The following is a 14,844-nucleotide window of genomic DNA, read 5'->3' as shown; positions in this document are numbered from 1 at the left end:
ATAATTTGATAGACATCTTAGTAAAATACATCTACATTATATGAAATATGATTATTTTAGCATAATTACTAATAACTGCACAATGGAAATAGTTTTCTGTAGGAAAAGGACAAAGTGGCATGAAGTTTTCTTCATACGAATTCACAGCTGAAATGTGTCTATTTGCTCTGATTACTGGGGCTTCATTGCAAAAAGTGGTGTGTTACATTGAGACAAGCTAACTCCAGATAGCCCTCCTGATGTAAAATCAGAGTGAAGACAAAGCACGGGTAGTTTTTACTTTGATGAAGCTAGCTGAGGTCAACCCTGTGTCTTCCGCCTGGACCCTGTCTCATCTAGCTACATGGACTTAAAAACTACCTGTGCCTTGTGTCCATTAGGATTTTACATTAAGAGATCTATCTTGATGTACACACACCTTTTTTGCAATGAAGACATAGCCTGAGTGACTTTTGGTGAATTACTCAATTTTGCCCTGATGCAGATCAATCAACAATATCAGTCCACAAAACATAGTCAGCTACTAAATAAGTTGTAATGTATTTTGTAAAAGTAATGAGGTCTTATTATTATGATCTCTCATCTCAGTACTCTGCTATTAAATCTTTGCTGAGAAGTAGGGAGCAACAACTGGGTTTTGTGTCTGAAATGAGAATTAATGAGGACCTGTTTTTTAAAATACTTTAAATTTTACCTAATTCCTCTATACTGACAGAACAATAAAAATGTCTTAAGTGTCTTCAGAAGATCATATTACTGGAGAGTTTTTTTAAGATGTATTACAGACACATTACAAATATTTGGAAACTAAGGCAGTGCAATGTAATCTGTTGTACCATAACATCCCTTGAATAAAATCTATATCCTTTAATGAGTTTAGAACTATTGGGAAATGAACATGTTCAAAATTCAGTGTGAACTCTCCGTATATACAAAAATATATAGCACACATATACATAACATAAAAGCATTACCAGTGATGATATACATCTATTCTTTAAAATTACAACATACATTCTCTCTACTTCAGAAAGCTACAGTGGTTGAATTCAAGCAGTTGGAAATTTTTAATTAAATATTGTTTGTTTTTAAGAGAAATATACATAAATGTAATATAAGTATTAAAGAACCATCATACTTAATAAAAGCTCTCTACTAGTTCAAAGCACTTCTTTAAATATAGAATACAGAGTGCACTGTAGTATTATCTATGAGAGTGTGAAATCTCCAAGTAACATAGCAGACTCAAAGTTTCAAAAAGTAGGGGGGAAATGTATAATGTTGATGGGACCATGCATCACTATTTAAAACATGTAATAACATGCTAATGCAAAGAGTCAGTTGGACAGGAAAATAGAAAGAAACTCCCCTCCAATTCAAGTCTGAACTCATAAGAACATAAACTCCATTCACAAACATATGCAACTACATGTGGTGTGAAACCTGGTGGACAGTGTGAAATTGAGCAATTAGCTACATTAAGAGTGAACAATTCGTGCTACATAAATATAGGATAGTTAACAAAAATCGGGTCTGAGTCCGTTTATCTATTTTAACCCAAGGACAATAAACCCCTAAGTAACCCAAACAAATCTTGAACTGGAGATTATTAAAAAGGAAGAGAGTGAACCGCTAAGGATGATTGTGTTGCTTTGAACCTAAGGATTTAATGAACATATTTGACACGTGAAACAGGGAGGAAAACACAACCTATGAGGCGAGAGGGGGAAGTAGCAATAGAAGGGCAGCTTGGTGAGAAGCGGGGGGGGGGGCAGTACAAGGGACAATGGACAGCTCCTTACTTACCATCTTCATTCTCATCAAACACGGGAGTTTTGTGGGAGTGATTGCCACCCATATTATTCCACAGCTTCTTCCACATCCCCAGCCACAGTCTCCACAGGGCGAACGGCCAGCATCCCAAGGGAGAAGGGGGTGAATTCCAGACAAAGAAACCAGCCCAACTAGCGGGCGGGAGGGGGTTGATCGCACTTCCCAGCAGCGTCCCGAGCTCGGAGCCCTCCCTGCCTCTCGCTGGCTCTGGAACTAGGAGGGAGTCCCTGCATCCCCTTCCATGCTCTCACGCCTTCAACCTCCCCTCCACGCCCAGGACTCTCTTCCGATCGCCGCTCCGAGCCGGGCTGCGGCTGCTCGGGGAATCCTCGGGGGTGTTAGAAATCATCCTGCGAAATGAAAGTGATCCATCTGCCTCTGACAGGGATTGCTGCTGCTACTTACTAACTTGATCCATATTTCATAGCAGACAGTCAGGGGAGGGAGGGGCGCTGAAGGGAGGGAGAGAGGAGGCGTGGGTCCTGCTGATGATTGTCCTTGGTAAAAGGTAAAAGCTGGATCTACCTGGAGCCTACTGAGTTTGGTACCCAAGATCCCAAATTCCGCTTCCTAAAGTGAGGACATGATAGCCACTCCTATTGTTCCCGGACCCCAACACAGCCCAGCACATCAGAGCTACAAAAACCAGGCTCCAGCACCAAGATCCTGCTAGTTCCAGCCAACTTTTGGGCCAACGCCCCCCAATTCCACTGGCCAAACAGAGAAAAGTGAAGCCACACCTGTGGTATCAAAACCAGGTCTCTGATGCACCGCAGTGCAACCTCGCTGCAAAAACTTGGTTTCAGCATCTGGACCTTGCCAAATATAGCCTAGAAACACAGAAGTATGTGACCATCCGAAAAGACAAGTGTTTCCACTTTTCCACAAAAAACAGCTCGTGGTTGTAAGAAAACTGGACCCCAAATCTGAACTCCAACATCTGCTGTAAGAAAGCTGCAGAAACTCCGGTTCAGCACCTGTATCCCCCTGGATGGAGCTAATATTAGGTGGCAGCCCCCTTCCCCCACATACTTTTGTTATCTACATTTAGAATCTAGGCACTTCTATAGAGTCCACCAGAATACTCTGGATCCCAACATATTATGCTGCAAAAACTTGCAGCCAAGGCCCGGACCTGAATTTTGAGGTGCTATGGTATATGAGGGTCTAGATTTTAAAGGTGAAGTAGGAGCAACTAAATAAGTTCTCCATTTAAGTGGTAGAATTTCGTGACTGGGACCAAAAATTGTCTGGATCCAGTAAGATCCTAGTGGCAGATCCGGGTTTTTTTGTGGCACTGTTATGTTGGGGGCTGGGAGTTTTTTTGGCTCACTGGGAGCTGCGAGACTTGTTCTCCATTTGCCCATTTAAGTAATGGAATTTGGAGATCTGGGGTTAAAATCTGTGAGGATCCAACACTCCCCGGGACACCGCATCTTTCTCAGACACTGCCCGGTGGCAGTGAAGGGTGCGGTTTGCGCATTAGGGCGAAGTCTATTGACTTGTTCCTGCTCATCCTTAATAAGTGAGGCTTCGTCTGCAAACGAATGGGCCATTACACAGGGAAGGGCCAGTTGCTAAAGTTTGCTGCATATCTCACCCCTGGGGACACTTAAAGCAGTGGAATTTGGGGTCGGGGTCAGAGGCACAGGTTGGACAGTTCTCTCCAGCTGCGTGTGCCAAGTGATGGAGTTATACATGAAACGTGCTGGGAAACAAACTGGCCCATGGCAGATCATGGCACGTTTATTTCTGTTCCGGGGCTGATCTTACAGCTGCAGGTGAGGAGGATCTGCGGTAAACAACATGCAGTTAAACAAATGGGGAAAGGCAGAGCCCAGCCCAAGGGAGTGCGGGGACTTGATCCTAGCACAGAAAGGGTTAACGAGTCTAAACAAACACCCCGTCCCCAGTAAACATTTGAGATGTTCAGCCTTACAACGCCACCTGCTGGCTCAACTAAACACACTCTTGTCTGTGCAATACGACGGTCGGTCGTGTGATCGTTATAGCTAGGCATCAGGGGAAGTCAGCGTAAGGTACCTAATCAGGGCACAACAACAATCGTCTGGATGATAAACTGCTGCTTTTTGTTGTGGGTGCTGTTAAATAGACACAGTCTAATTCTCTTGTAGGTATAGTTTTATAGAGGAGATTCTCCAGCTCTGGTGACGGAGGGGGGTGAGTTTATTTTCTTTAACACTGACCTGGTCGTTTGCTGAGCAAACTAACCACACTACAAATTAGCACACTTTGTGGGTCTTATTTTCTGACTCCTGTCAAAAAAATTTGCCTCGGTGCTTTAGAGTACACTGAAACCCCGCCAGGAGAGATGAGTGTGGGAAATGCTGTTATAGGTCTCTTGTCCCACGATAATCATATCAGGCCATGAAGTTCGAGAATGAATTCAGTAACTCTTTCAGGGTCCTTTGTAAGGGCTTGATCCAAATTGTCAAATCTGAAGAGTATCACTTTCTTTACAATATTACATTCAAAAGCATGGGTTGGTGTTAAAGCCTGCTCCCAAGAGTGGATATCTGTTGATCTCATCTTTAACCTGGCTCTAGCCTTCTTCCCAAACTGCTTTATCATATGGCCATAGATGAGGTCACCCCCGGGAGAATTTGCTTGGTTCAAGCCTCTCTTTTGAATCTTCTAGATCATGAGAAATAAGTTTCTGAAGCCAGGGTACTCAATTGGATCTGTGTGCACGTTTTTAGAATCTTCTCTTTGTCTTTCCTCTTGACTACTCCATCTTCTGTGTTTTGCAATGGCTCTATCCTCAGCTTTGTAGTGAGCATGCTAATCTTGGCTTAATGTTCAACTAGCCTATTTGCAGACTCTGTCATCTAAAGCCTCTATACCTACATTTTTCAGGATTTTAGATTGCACAACTTCATCTGTTTATTGTCAGTTTACTTTAGTGTCATCCCTAAATCATCTTCTCTATCAGGATCCAACCTGTCACAAGTTTCTTCCCAATGCTTTCGTCTACATTCAGTTATTTTCACAGCGACTTCTTTCAAGTTTTCATTCCTTTTTCATCTGGCCTTTCATATCCGGGATTCCGTTCAACCTCCAATCAAACTTGATTCCTGGGGACATAAAATAGTCATATTTATGAACCTTACAGAATACAGCATTAGGCACTTCATCCTCAGAGGCGCTGAGCACCTACTGCTCCCACGGAAGTCAACAAATCCTGCTTATTTAGTCCAATCCCCTTGATTTCAGCAGGAGTTTTACCGAGTGAGGATGTCAGGGTTTGGCTCCAGTTCAGTGGTACTCTCTGACATGTAATCAACCAGCCCCAAGGGTGATCATTATAAGGAAGGAGATGAATTTGAACACCTCTGTTACTCTGGGAGTAATTTAGGATTGTTATCAGAGTCAAAAGTCACTACATCTCCCTGTGCCTTAGCTTCCCATCTGTAAAATGAGAGTAATGAGACTGACCTCCTTTGTAAAGTGCTTTGAGATGAATGGATGAAAAGTGCTATAAAAGAACTAGGTATTAAGAGGTAAGTATTATCATCATCCACTAACAGGGACTTCTAGTTTTATTTACCTCAATTATATTTTTACAGGTGGAGGTTTTTTTTTTTTTTTTTTTTTCACATGTCATTTTCTGGACACACCTAAGAAATATCAGCTTGAGGATCTTGACAAATAATGTCCATTAATGAACCCCTTCTTGGATGACATAGGTATTTATTTACAGAGATTGGCCTTATCCTCAAAATATTAATACTGTAACAAATAATGCAAACTATTCAATGTCAAAAATCATATATACAGTGTTTAAAAGTCAAGACCCATATTACACACTACATAGGAGAAAAACTGAAATTCCACTCAGTTTCCATTAATTGTTCTAGTGGAAGGGGAGGAAAAGAACACATAAAGGGGTTCTGCCTCCTAAACCAATGGGTTTTCCAAGATTTCAAGACACCTGCAAGAGGCCAAGTTCATCTGTACAGAGATCAAAAGGCTGCTCCCCCATGCCTACTGCTTGCAGCACCCCTCTCCTCAGGAAGAGTATGTTTGAGAGAGGACAACCCTTTGTAAACTAATGCAGATGGGCTCAGCCTTATCTCACTCCAGGAAATCTTAAGGTATTTGAGGGTGTAGGAAGTGTTGTGATAATTGGGCCTACAAATTTACCCAAGTTGTGAACTCAAGTTTAAAAAGTATGTCAAAGTTCATAAAATGCTACAATAACCTATAACAACAAAAGTTGATTGGAAAAGGTATGAAAGGGAGTCAGAATAATTGAATTAGTCTAAAACAAAAAGGCTAAGTTGATATGATTCAAGGACTATGTGAAAATTATGCTGGTTAAGAACAGGAGATCCAGAGCCAGAAGTTAATGAGCCAAAATTGGTATCTCTGATATTAGGCCTAATTGGTGAACAAAACAATGATGGGGTGGGCTGTTCCACCCATCATTCCCTTTTTGAGTCCTTAAAAGAAAGATTTTGTGGGGAGAGTATGAAAAAATAGATAGAGGTGCGAGCCATCCCCACCATCTGCTGGGACCCTCGGCCTTCATCGTCCTGATACTGAGAGGTGTCCTGACCAGACTGGGACAGAGTGTGGGGGGGACGGGACCAGATGACATTGCTACCCCTACTGAATCCAGCTGAATCCCAGACATGGGACTCCTGAGATGACAGTTATTACCAGCTAAGAGACTGTGAAACAATGGGGGTGGAGGATGGGTCCCTTCTAAAAATTGTCTATAGCTAAAGGAAAAGGGATTGAGGGGTGTTGTTAAAATGAAAGCTTTATTTAATACTTTGCATTTCAAATACTTGAACAGTTTTCCCTTCTTTTCTGTATCTTTAATAAAAGGTTACAAGGATTTTTAATGGTGTGTTTGCCATGGTGCTAAGCAGGCTGAGGTCTCTGTATACCAAGTCCCAGACCTTCTTTAACACTATTTAATGTTGGACAGTAACTGGGTTATGTTAACCCTTTATTCCATCTAAATTAATACAAATAAAGGGAGCAATGATGTGGAGAACAGACAGACAGCCAGTCCTCCAGCTCCAGCCCCTCTTTATCTCTTGAGATCAGTCCCTGAGGATCTTCCTGAGATCAGAAGGGCTCCTGAGGAATCAAGGGAAGAATGATGCTAGAGAGTCAGCCCTTCCCCCTCTTCTGTGGCTCCTTCCCAGCCAGATCTGCTTGCCCTGGTTCCCCTCTGCCCATGGGCAGGGAGGGAACAATAAGGAGCAAGAGTCCTTAACTCTATTATTCATAACAATTTAAATTTAAAAAATCATAACTATAATTTCCTTTCCACTATTCATGTCATTTGTTTCCTTTTTGTATTTCTGACAACTTGGACAACGAACAAGTTCATTTTTTATTGTAATCAGCTCATCACTTTCATACTCATATTTTATTCTACACAGGTTAGCTGTTAGCCAGGATCGGCAGGGATCCAAAACCATGCTCTGAAGGGTCCCTGTTTGCTGGAAATGGGCGATGCGACGGGATGGATCACTTGATGATTACCTGTTCTGTTCATTACCTCTGAAGCACTTGGCTTTGGTCACTGTTGGAAGACAGGATATTGGGCTAGATCAGGGGTCGGCAACGTTTGGTACACGGCTCGCCAGGGTAAGCAACCATGGAAAATAATATTAATTTTTAATCTGCTGAGCCAACTGGGAGTAAGGACACTGGGTTCAGTCCTGTTATGACACAAGACCCACGGAGTTTCCTTGGGAAAGAAATGTAACAAAAGTTAAGTATTTCCCATCTGTAAAGTTAGTCAAGTACTTACTAGCCGCCAGGGATGGAGTTTCTGTAAAATGGGGATAATATTATTTTTCCATCTGTCCTGTGTATATGAATAAACACACATTTTTAGCATGGTTTAGTTAGTTACCTCCTCTCAGAGTATACAGTTTCACTGTTTTCAATCTCTCTGCACATGAAAAATTTTATATGCTTGCCCCTTGTCATTCTCATCACTGGTCTTTGAAAACCCTGTCCCCACCCCAACCCTGATATAAAACTTTTCAAGATAGGGTGACCAGAACTAACCACAGTGGGTGAGGTTCTGTGGGACATGTATAAGAGGGCAGCACAGAACATGCAGAATATACAAACTGCTATAGCTGGGTGACTAGTGCAAAATCAATTTACAATTTTCCATAAATAAATGTGGTGAGACTGCTTAAAGCCACCATTTATTGGTTAAAAGTTTCATTACCTGGAAAAGCTTCAGAAATGTTGGCATGAATGATTATTCATCCAGCTGCACACACACAAAATGGGAAATGACGGCCTAGGAAGGAGTACTGCGGAAAGGGAACTGAGGGTCATAGTGGACCACAAGCTAAATATGAGTCAGTGTAACGTTGTTGCAAAAAAAGCAACCATCATACTGGGATGTATTAGCAGGAGTGTTATAAGCAATATACAAGAAGTAACTCTTCTGCTCTACTCCATGCTGATTAGGCCTCAACTGGAGTACTGTGTCCAGTTCTGGGTGCCACATTTCAGGAAAGATGTGGACAAATTGGAGAAAGTCCAGAGAAGAGCAACAAAAATGATTAAAGGTTTAGAAAACATGACCTATGAGGGAAGATTGAAAAATTGGGTTTGTTTAGTCTGGGGAAGAGAAGACTGAGAGGGGACATGATAGCAGTTTTCAAGTATTTAAAAGGTTGTTATAAGGAGGAGGGAGAAAAATTGTTCTTCTTAACCTCTGAGGATAGGACAAGAAGCAATGGGCTTAAATTGCCACAAGGATGGTTTAGGTTGGACATTAGGAAAAACTTCCTAACTGTCAGGATGGTTAAGTACTGGAATAAATTGCTTATGGAGGTTGTGGAAACTCCGTCATTGGAGGTTTTTAAGAGCAGTTTAGACAAACACCTGTCAGGGATGATCTAGATAATACTTAGTTCTGCCATGAGTGCAGGGGACTGGACTAGATGACCTCTCAAGGTCCTTTCCAGTCCTATGATTCTATTGTTCCCACTGTGGTATCCCTAGAAACAGAGGTACAGCATCAGAAGAGCTGATCTGCCACCCAATCCACAGTCAAGGCCCAATACAACTCCTACTGAAATCAATGGCAAATTTCCAATACCTTCAACGGGAGTAGCATCACGCCCCGAGAAGGTAAGCTCTTTATGGACGGTGTATCTGTCTCTCCTTTTTGTTCTGTATAACACTGAGCACCCTCTCAGTGCTTAACAGATACACAACAAGAATCCTCGGTTTGGGTTTACCCAGAAAAGCCTGGACTCCAGTGTACAATCTTAGTCTCCCTCCTTCTTACTTTTGTTGGTCTTGTAGCAACTCTCCAGGAATAATTACCCATATGCTTTTCCAACTGCCTTTGAAAATCAGAACCTAAAATTGAATGCCTACATAAAAAAGTTATGAGATGTTATGAATCTCTAAAGCATAAACTTTTGTGAGACCATTCAACCTAAGACTAAGTTATGTCTAATATATATTGTTCTGGGACAGATATTTCCTCTCAGCTGCACCAAAGAAAATCCAAAAGGTCTCCAGCTGCTTAAGCAAAGTTATTCCAGATTTATCCCCATTTAACTAAGAGCTGTACCTAACCCCGTATGCTCATCGATTCTCTTTAAAGTAAGTACATTTTGGTTTTATCCTTACAGACATGTTTGACAGTTGTACACTGCATGGAAAATGTAGATTTTTTTTTACATTGTGTGGTAAAGAGGACAGTTTGCTAGAGTTGGGTACTTTTCTGCGAATGCTTTATTAGAAGCTGCAAACTCATCTCAATCTTAACAGCAACAGAGAGAGCAATGCCCCTCTGCTATGTACATTGGCCAAACTGGACAGTCACTACGTAAAAGGATAAATGGACACAAGTCTGATATCAGGAATGGCAATATACAAAAACCTGTAGGAGAACACTTCAGCCTCCTTGGCCACACAATAGCAGATGTAAAGGTAGCCATCTTACAGCAAAAAAACTTCAGGACCAGACTCCAAAGAGAAACTGCTGAGCTTCAGTTCATTTGCAAATTTGACACCATCAGATCAGGATTAAACAAAGACTGTGAATGGCTATCCAACTACAGAAGCAGTTTCTCCTCCCTTGGTGTTCACACCTCAACTGCTAGCAGAGCACCTCACCCTCCCTGATTGAGCTAACCTCATTATCTCCAGACTGATTCTTGCCAGCATATTTATACCTGCCCCTGGAAATTTCCATTACATGCATCCGACGAAGTGGGCATTCACCCACGAAAGCTTATGCTCCAATACATCTGTTAGTCTTAAAGGTGCCACAGGACTCTGTTACTTTTTACAGATCCAGACTAACACAGCTACCCCTCTGAATCTTAACAGCATCATTCCAACAGAGTGTTGTACGTTTTCATTTATTTAAGAACTATGTTGTCTTTGATTTTTTTTTTTATTGCTCACTCTGCGTGGAGATCTGTAAATCACTACTAATGTAGCAGGATTACATTTCTTTGCACTATAAAACTTCCCTTAGGGCATTCTTGTAGTTTAGAAGTCAGTAGGTAGTTAGCAATTCTGCCATTACAGCTTTTACATTAAAATGCCTTTGATGGCAGTTATATGGTGACCTCACAGTTCTTGATTTCACAACATACCCAGTTGCAGTTACAATGTCTGTAAATTACAGTTTATTTTGTACTGAAGTTTTACTGTTTGAGTACTATCCAAGAGTTAGTTCCTGATATTAATAAATAACTCCATTTATTTTCTATAATGATGGTGTATTTTAAAATGAGGCTCTGATAGGGTCCCTACATTTAGTTGGTCACCTCTGCTTCTTTTTCTGAGAAAAGCACGTGTTTATTGCTTTGTACTCCTGTTAGCATGGGGAGCCAATCTTGCAATGGGAAAAGCGAAACTAGGTTTTGTTCTGGTTCATCATCAAACACCGTAGGATTATCAGAAGCGTTTGAGTGATTTAGGATCACAGAACCCATCAATTTTCAAAATCACCCAGAACTGTCAACTAAGTTCTATTTTCAAAGTCTTCAGTAGTGGCAGAAAATGCATAAACCAGAAAGACACCAATTCCATTTTCAGATCCAAGGGCAAATCCGTAGTGCAGGGATAACATTTTTTTTTTTAAAGCTGCAGTTTTACTGGATTTACAATAAGAAAGAATGGATCGTATTAGTATAGAGCTGTTGTACAAAAATTTATGGAGCCTTGTCAGTCCTTGAAATGATTCCAGGATAAACCTAAGGTTCCCCACACTCAGCCTGAGTTACAACCCACCCTGCATTTTGGAGGGCCTGTGGCAAAGGATCTAGGCTGGCTTCCCAAGTTCTCCTGTGCTCCTGAGATTACTTCCTCTCCCCCTGCAACACAACCCCTGTTCCCAAGATACAGTACTAGAACAAAATTAAGTTTCTAACAGTTTTGGCACCAACCATAGTTTTCTGGATCCTCTCTTTCCAGGGGCAGGCTAAAAGCCTTTGAACAGGCTTAAGGAAACACAGAGCCAGACACACATCTTAGGCTACATCTACACTACAGGGGGGGGGGGGGGGGGGGCGATTTAAGATACGCAAATTCAGCTACGTGAATAGCGTAGCTGAATTCGACGTATTGCAGCCGACTTACCCCGCTGTGAGGACGGCGGCAAAATCGATCTCTGCGGCTTCCCGTCGACGGCGCTTACTCCCACCTCCGCTGGTGGAGTAAGAGCGTCGATTCGGGGATCGATTGTCGCGTCCCAACGGGACGCGATAAATCGATCCCCGAGAGGTCGATTTCTACCCGCCGATTCAGGCGGGTAGTGTAGACCCAGCCTTAGATGAAATCAGCATAGCTTCAGTGCAGCTATCCTAGCTGAAGATCTGACCTATAGTCATCTAGGTCCCATTTTAATCAGAAGAGGAACTGAATGCAGTATTTGACCTCCGCCACACTGAGGACATACCAAACAAGTCTGAAACAATCAGTGTGTTTTAAACAGAACATGACTCACAGTGCAGCTCTGTTTGGGTGTCCAGTTACAGTAGCACCTGACTTAAGTTTCTGTATGTTCCAGGCTAAAGGGTTTCAGCAGTTTTCTGGCCATGGTGACTATCTCAATCTTCCCTGGACAGAACAGAACCCCAGCCTGAAGTTCTATATTCAACCTCCTGCCTCCTCTAGGACCACTGCTATCACATCACAGCGTGATTGTACTGTCAGAGTAGGGACAATACAATCATTGGCTTCACAGAAAGTTTAGCCTGAGAAGGTACTGCAGGAGTGAGTATGTCACATTTGAAACTGGTAAAGATACATAGGACAAAATATAAAGGGCAGAAATGATCATGTCTGTTTAAGTACTGTATCATACACTGGAAACTTTTACCAATAAGAAACCCTAAACCAATAAATGAAAGTTAGCCATGGTGCTGAGCTGCAAAGTGCACATCTAGGTTCAAACTCTTTCCAAATTCTCTAAGCTTTGGATTTGGGGTTCTACTTTGGATCCATCCCTACTTATTGTATATGATAATTTGTTACTTGTACAATAAAGTGCTCTCCTTCAAACAACCAAACCAGACTGAATTGCTTGTACTGGTACAGTGGACACATGTAAAAAAATAAATTCAGATCACAGAATCATAGAAGATTAGGGTTGGAAGAGACCTCAGGAGGTCATCTAGTACAAGCCCCTGCTCAAAGCAGGACCAACCCCAGCTAAATCATCCCAACCAGGGCTTTGTCAAGCCAGGCCTTAAAAACCTTTAAGGATGGAGATTCCACCAACTCTCTAGGTAACCCATTTCAGTGCTTCACCACCCTCCTAGTGAAATAGTTATTCCTAATATCCAACCTAGACCTCTCCCACTGCAACTTGAGACCATTGCTCCTTGTTCAGTCACCTGCCACCACTGGGAACAGCCAAGCTCCATCCTCTTTGGAACCCCCCTTCAGGTAGTTGAAGGCTGCTATCAAATCTCCCCTCACTCTTCTCTTCTACTGACTAAATAAGCCCAGTTCCCTCAGCCTCTCCTCATAAGTCATATGCCCCAGCCCCCTAATCATTTTTGTTGCCTTCCGCTGGACTCTGTTCAATTTGTCCACATTCTTTCAGGGGGGGTAGGGGGGCAAAACTGGATGCAATACTCCAGATGTGGCCTCACCAGTGCCAAATAGAGGGGAATAGTCACTTCCCTTGATCTGCTGGCACTGTTCCTACTAATGCAGCCCAATATGCAGTTAGCCTTCTTGGCAACAAGGGCACACTGTTGACTCATATCCAGCTTCTCATCCACTGTAATCACCAGGTCCTTTTCTGCAGAACTGCTGCTTAGCCAGTTGGTTCCCAGCCTGTAGCAATGTATGGGATTCTTCCATCTGAAATGCAGGACTCTGCACTTGTTCTTGTTGAACTACATCAGATTTCTTTTGGTCCAATCCTCCAGTTTGTCTAGGTCACTCTAGACCCTATCCGTACCCTCCAGTGTATCTACCTCTCCCCCTGGGGCACTCCACTTGATACCGCTGCCAACTAAACATCGAACTGTTGATCACTACTCGTTGAGCCCGATGATCTAGCCAGCTTTCTATCCACCTTATAGTCCAACCATCCAATCCCTACTTCTTTAACTTGCTGGCAAGAATACTGTGGGAGATTGTATCAAAGGCTTTGCTAAAGTCAAGATACATCACATCCACTGCTTTCCACATATCCACAGAGCCAGTTATCTCATCATAGAAGGCAATCAGGTTGGTCAGGTATGTCTTGCCCTTGGTGAATGCATGTTGACTGTTCCTGATCACCTTCCTCTCCTCCAAGTGCTTCAAAATGGATTCCTTGAGGACCTGCTCCATGATTTTTCCAGGGACTGAGGTAATAAATGTATAAAAATTAAATGGAGTTAGGTCAGGGATGAATTTACCTCAGGAACTTTTGACTATAGGAAAAATCTTTTTTCCACATAGCCTTAGTTTTGCAATACACTTCAGTGCTAGCATGACTGGGCCCATTGTAACTTTCTAATAATTTGACACTATTAGTTACTTTAAATCCTGCATTAGTAGATCCTAATCAATGTTTTCTCTACAGTATGTAACAGAAGTGACTTACAATAGAAAGCATTTCACTCTTCTGTGGTCCAGACGTGCTCCTCTGGAGTTATGCCTACTATAGAGTAAGTATATCTAACCTGTAGTAACACTGTACCCACGTTTCTAAGCATAGGAATGGGACAGTTCATTGTTGATAAAGAAAGAGGCACTTATGAAAATCTGTGAAACATCGCTGAAAGTTATATTTTCCAGTACTATTCATCATGTTGCTCTTCCTCAAAGAAGGATGGCTCAGTGGTTATGGTGCTAGCTTGGGACTTGGAGGAGCTGGCTTCAATTCTCTGCTCCAAGTTAATTCAGATCAATGGAGTTACTCGGGTGTAAAACTGCTGGTGGGAGCAGAATCCAGCTCTTGGTAATGCTTGCTAAAGCCTCCCACCCCGCCCCGGGCTCCCAGTAGACATCGCAAGGGAAGTCAGGCTGCAGCACTGGGGTGAATCCACAGAGAAGGAAGGTGGATCAGCTGATAGAGATCTCCCTGAGCCAGCCGGCTGGTTTATTTGCAGGCTGTGCAGCCACTTCCCCAGCAATGAAAACAGCTTCAGTCTTCCGTTCTCAAAACCAGTGCTGGTGACCTGTGTTTTACATCCCCTTTAATGTTAAGCAGTAAAGCATATTAAACACCTAAATGATTTTTTTCCCTCTCTCTCTCCGCCCCCATGTAATATAGCTACATCTAGAACACTGGGGATGCTTTGCTAACAACCAGTATTTTGACACGTCTTTTGCTGTGACAGGCAATTTATCAGTAATAATGATTGGTGTGAAATTATAGACTTCCCCATCCTTCATTAGCTGACTGAGTGGGGCTGGCAGGAGGATATTGCCTACAATAGCATATGGCCTATCCCCTGCCTGCTATTAGCAATGGTCCAAGATGGGATACTCGAGGGGGAGGGCTCTGGCTTACCTGAGAAAAATTCT

The 14,844-nt window shown here is 42.5% G+C and overlaps 1 protein-coding gene across 3 annotated transcripts in view; it reads right to left on the bottom strand.

Moving 5' to 3' along the window:
• STK32B (serine/threonine kinase 32B) overlaps window positions 1-14,844 on the bottom strand; it is a 321,652-nt gene that overhangs the window by 266,586 nt on the left and 40,222 nt on the right. For 2 of the 3 annotated variants that reach the window (XM_042855471.2, XM_008170158.4), the window contains exon 2: window positions 1,807-4,928. In XM_042855471.2, coding sequence (XP_042711405.1) covers window positions 1,807-1,882 — 76 coding nt within the window. In that variant the 5' untranslated portion in view covers window positions 1,883-4,928. Of the gene's footprint in view, window positions 1-1,806; window positions 4,929-14,844 lie in introns of those variants that run through there. The other variant, XM_065597090.1, reaches the window with a different exon arrangement.

The sequence above is a fragment of the Chrysemys picta genome, chromosome 5, assembly GCF_011386835.1.
Source record: "Chrysemys picta bellii isolate R12L10 chromosome 5, ASM1138683v2, whole genome shotgun sequence".
Lineage (NCBI taxonomy): Eukaryota > Metazoa > Chordata > Testudines > Emydidae > Chrysemys > Chrysemys picta.
The sequence above is the reverse complement of the archived record's forward strand: the minus strand, read 5'-3'. Positions and strand labels throughout refer to the sequence as shown.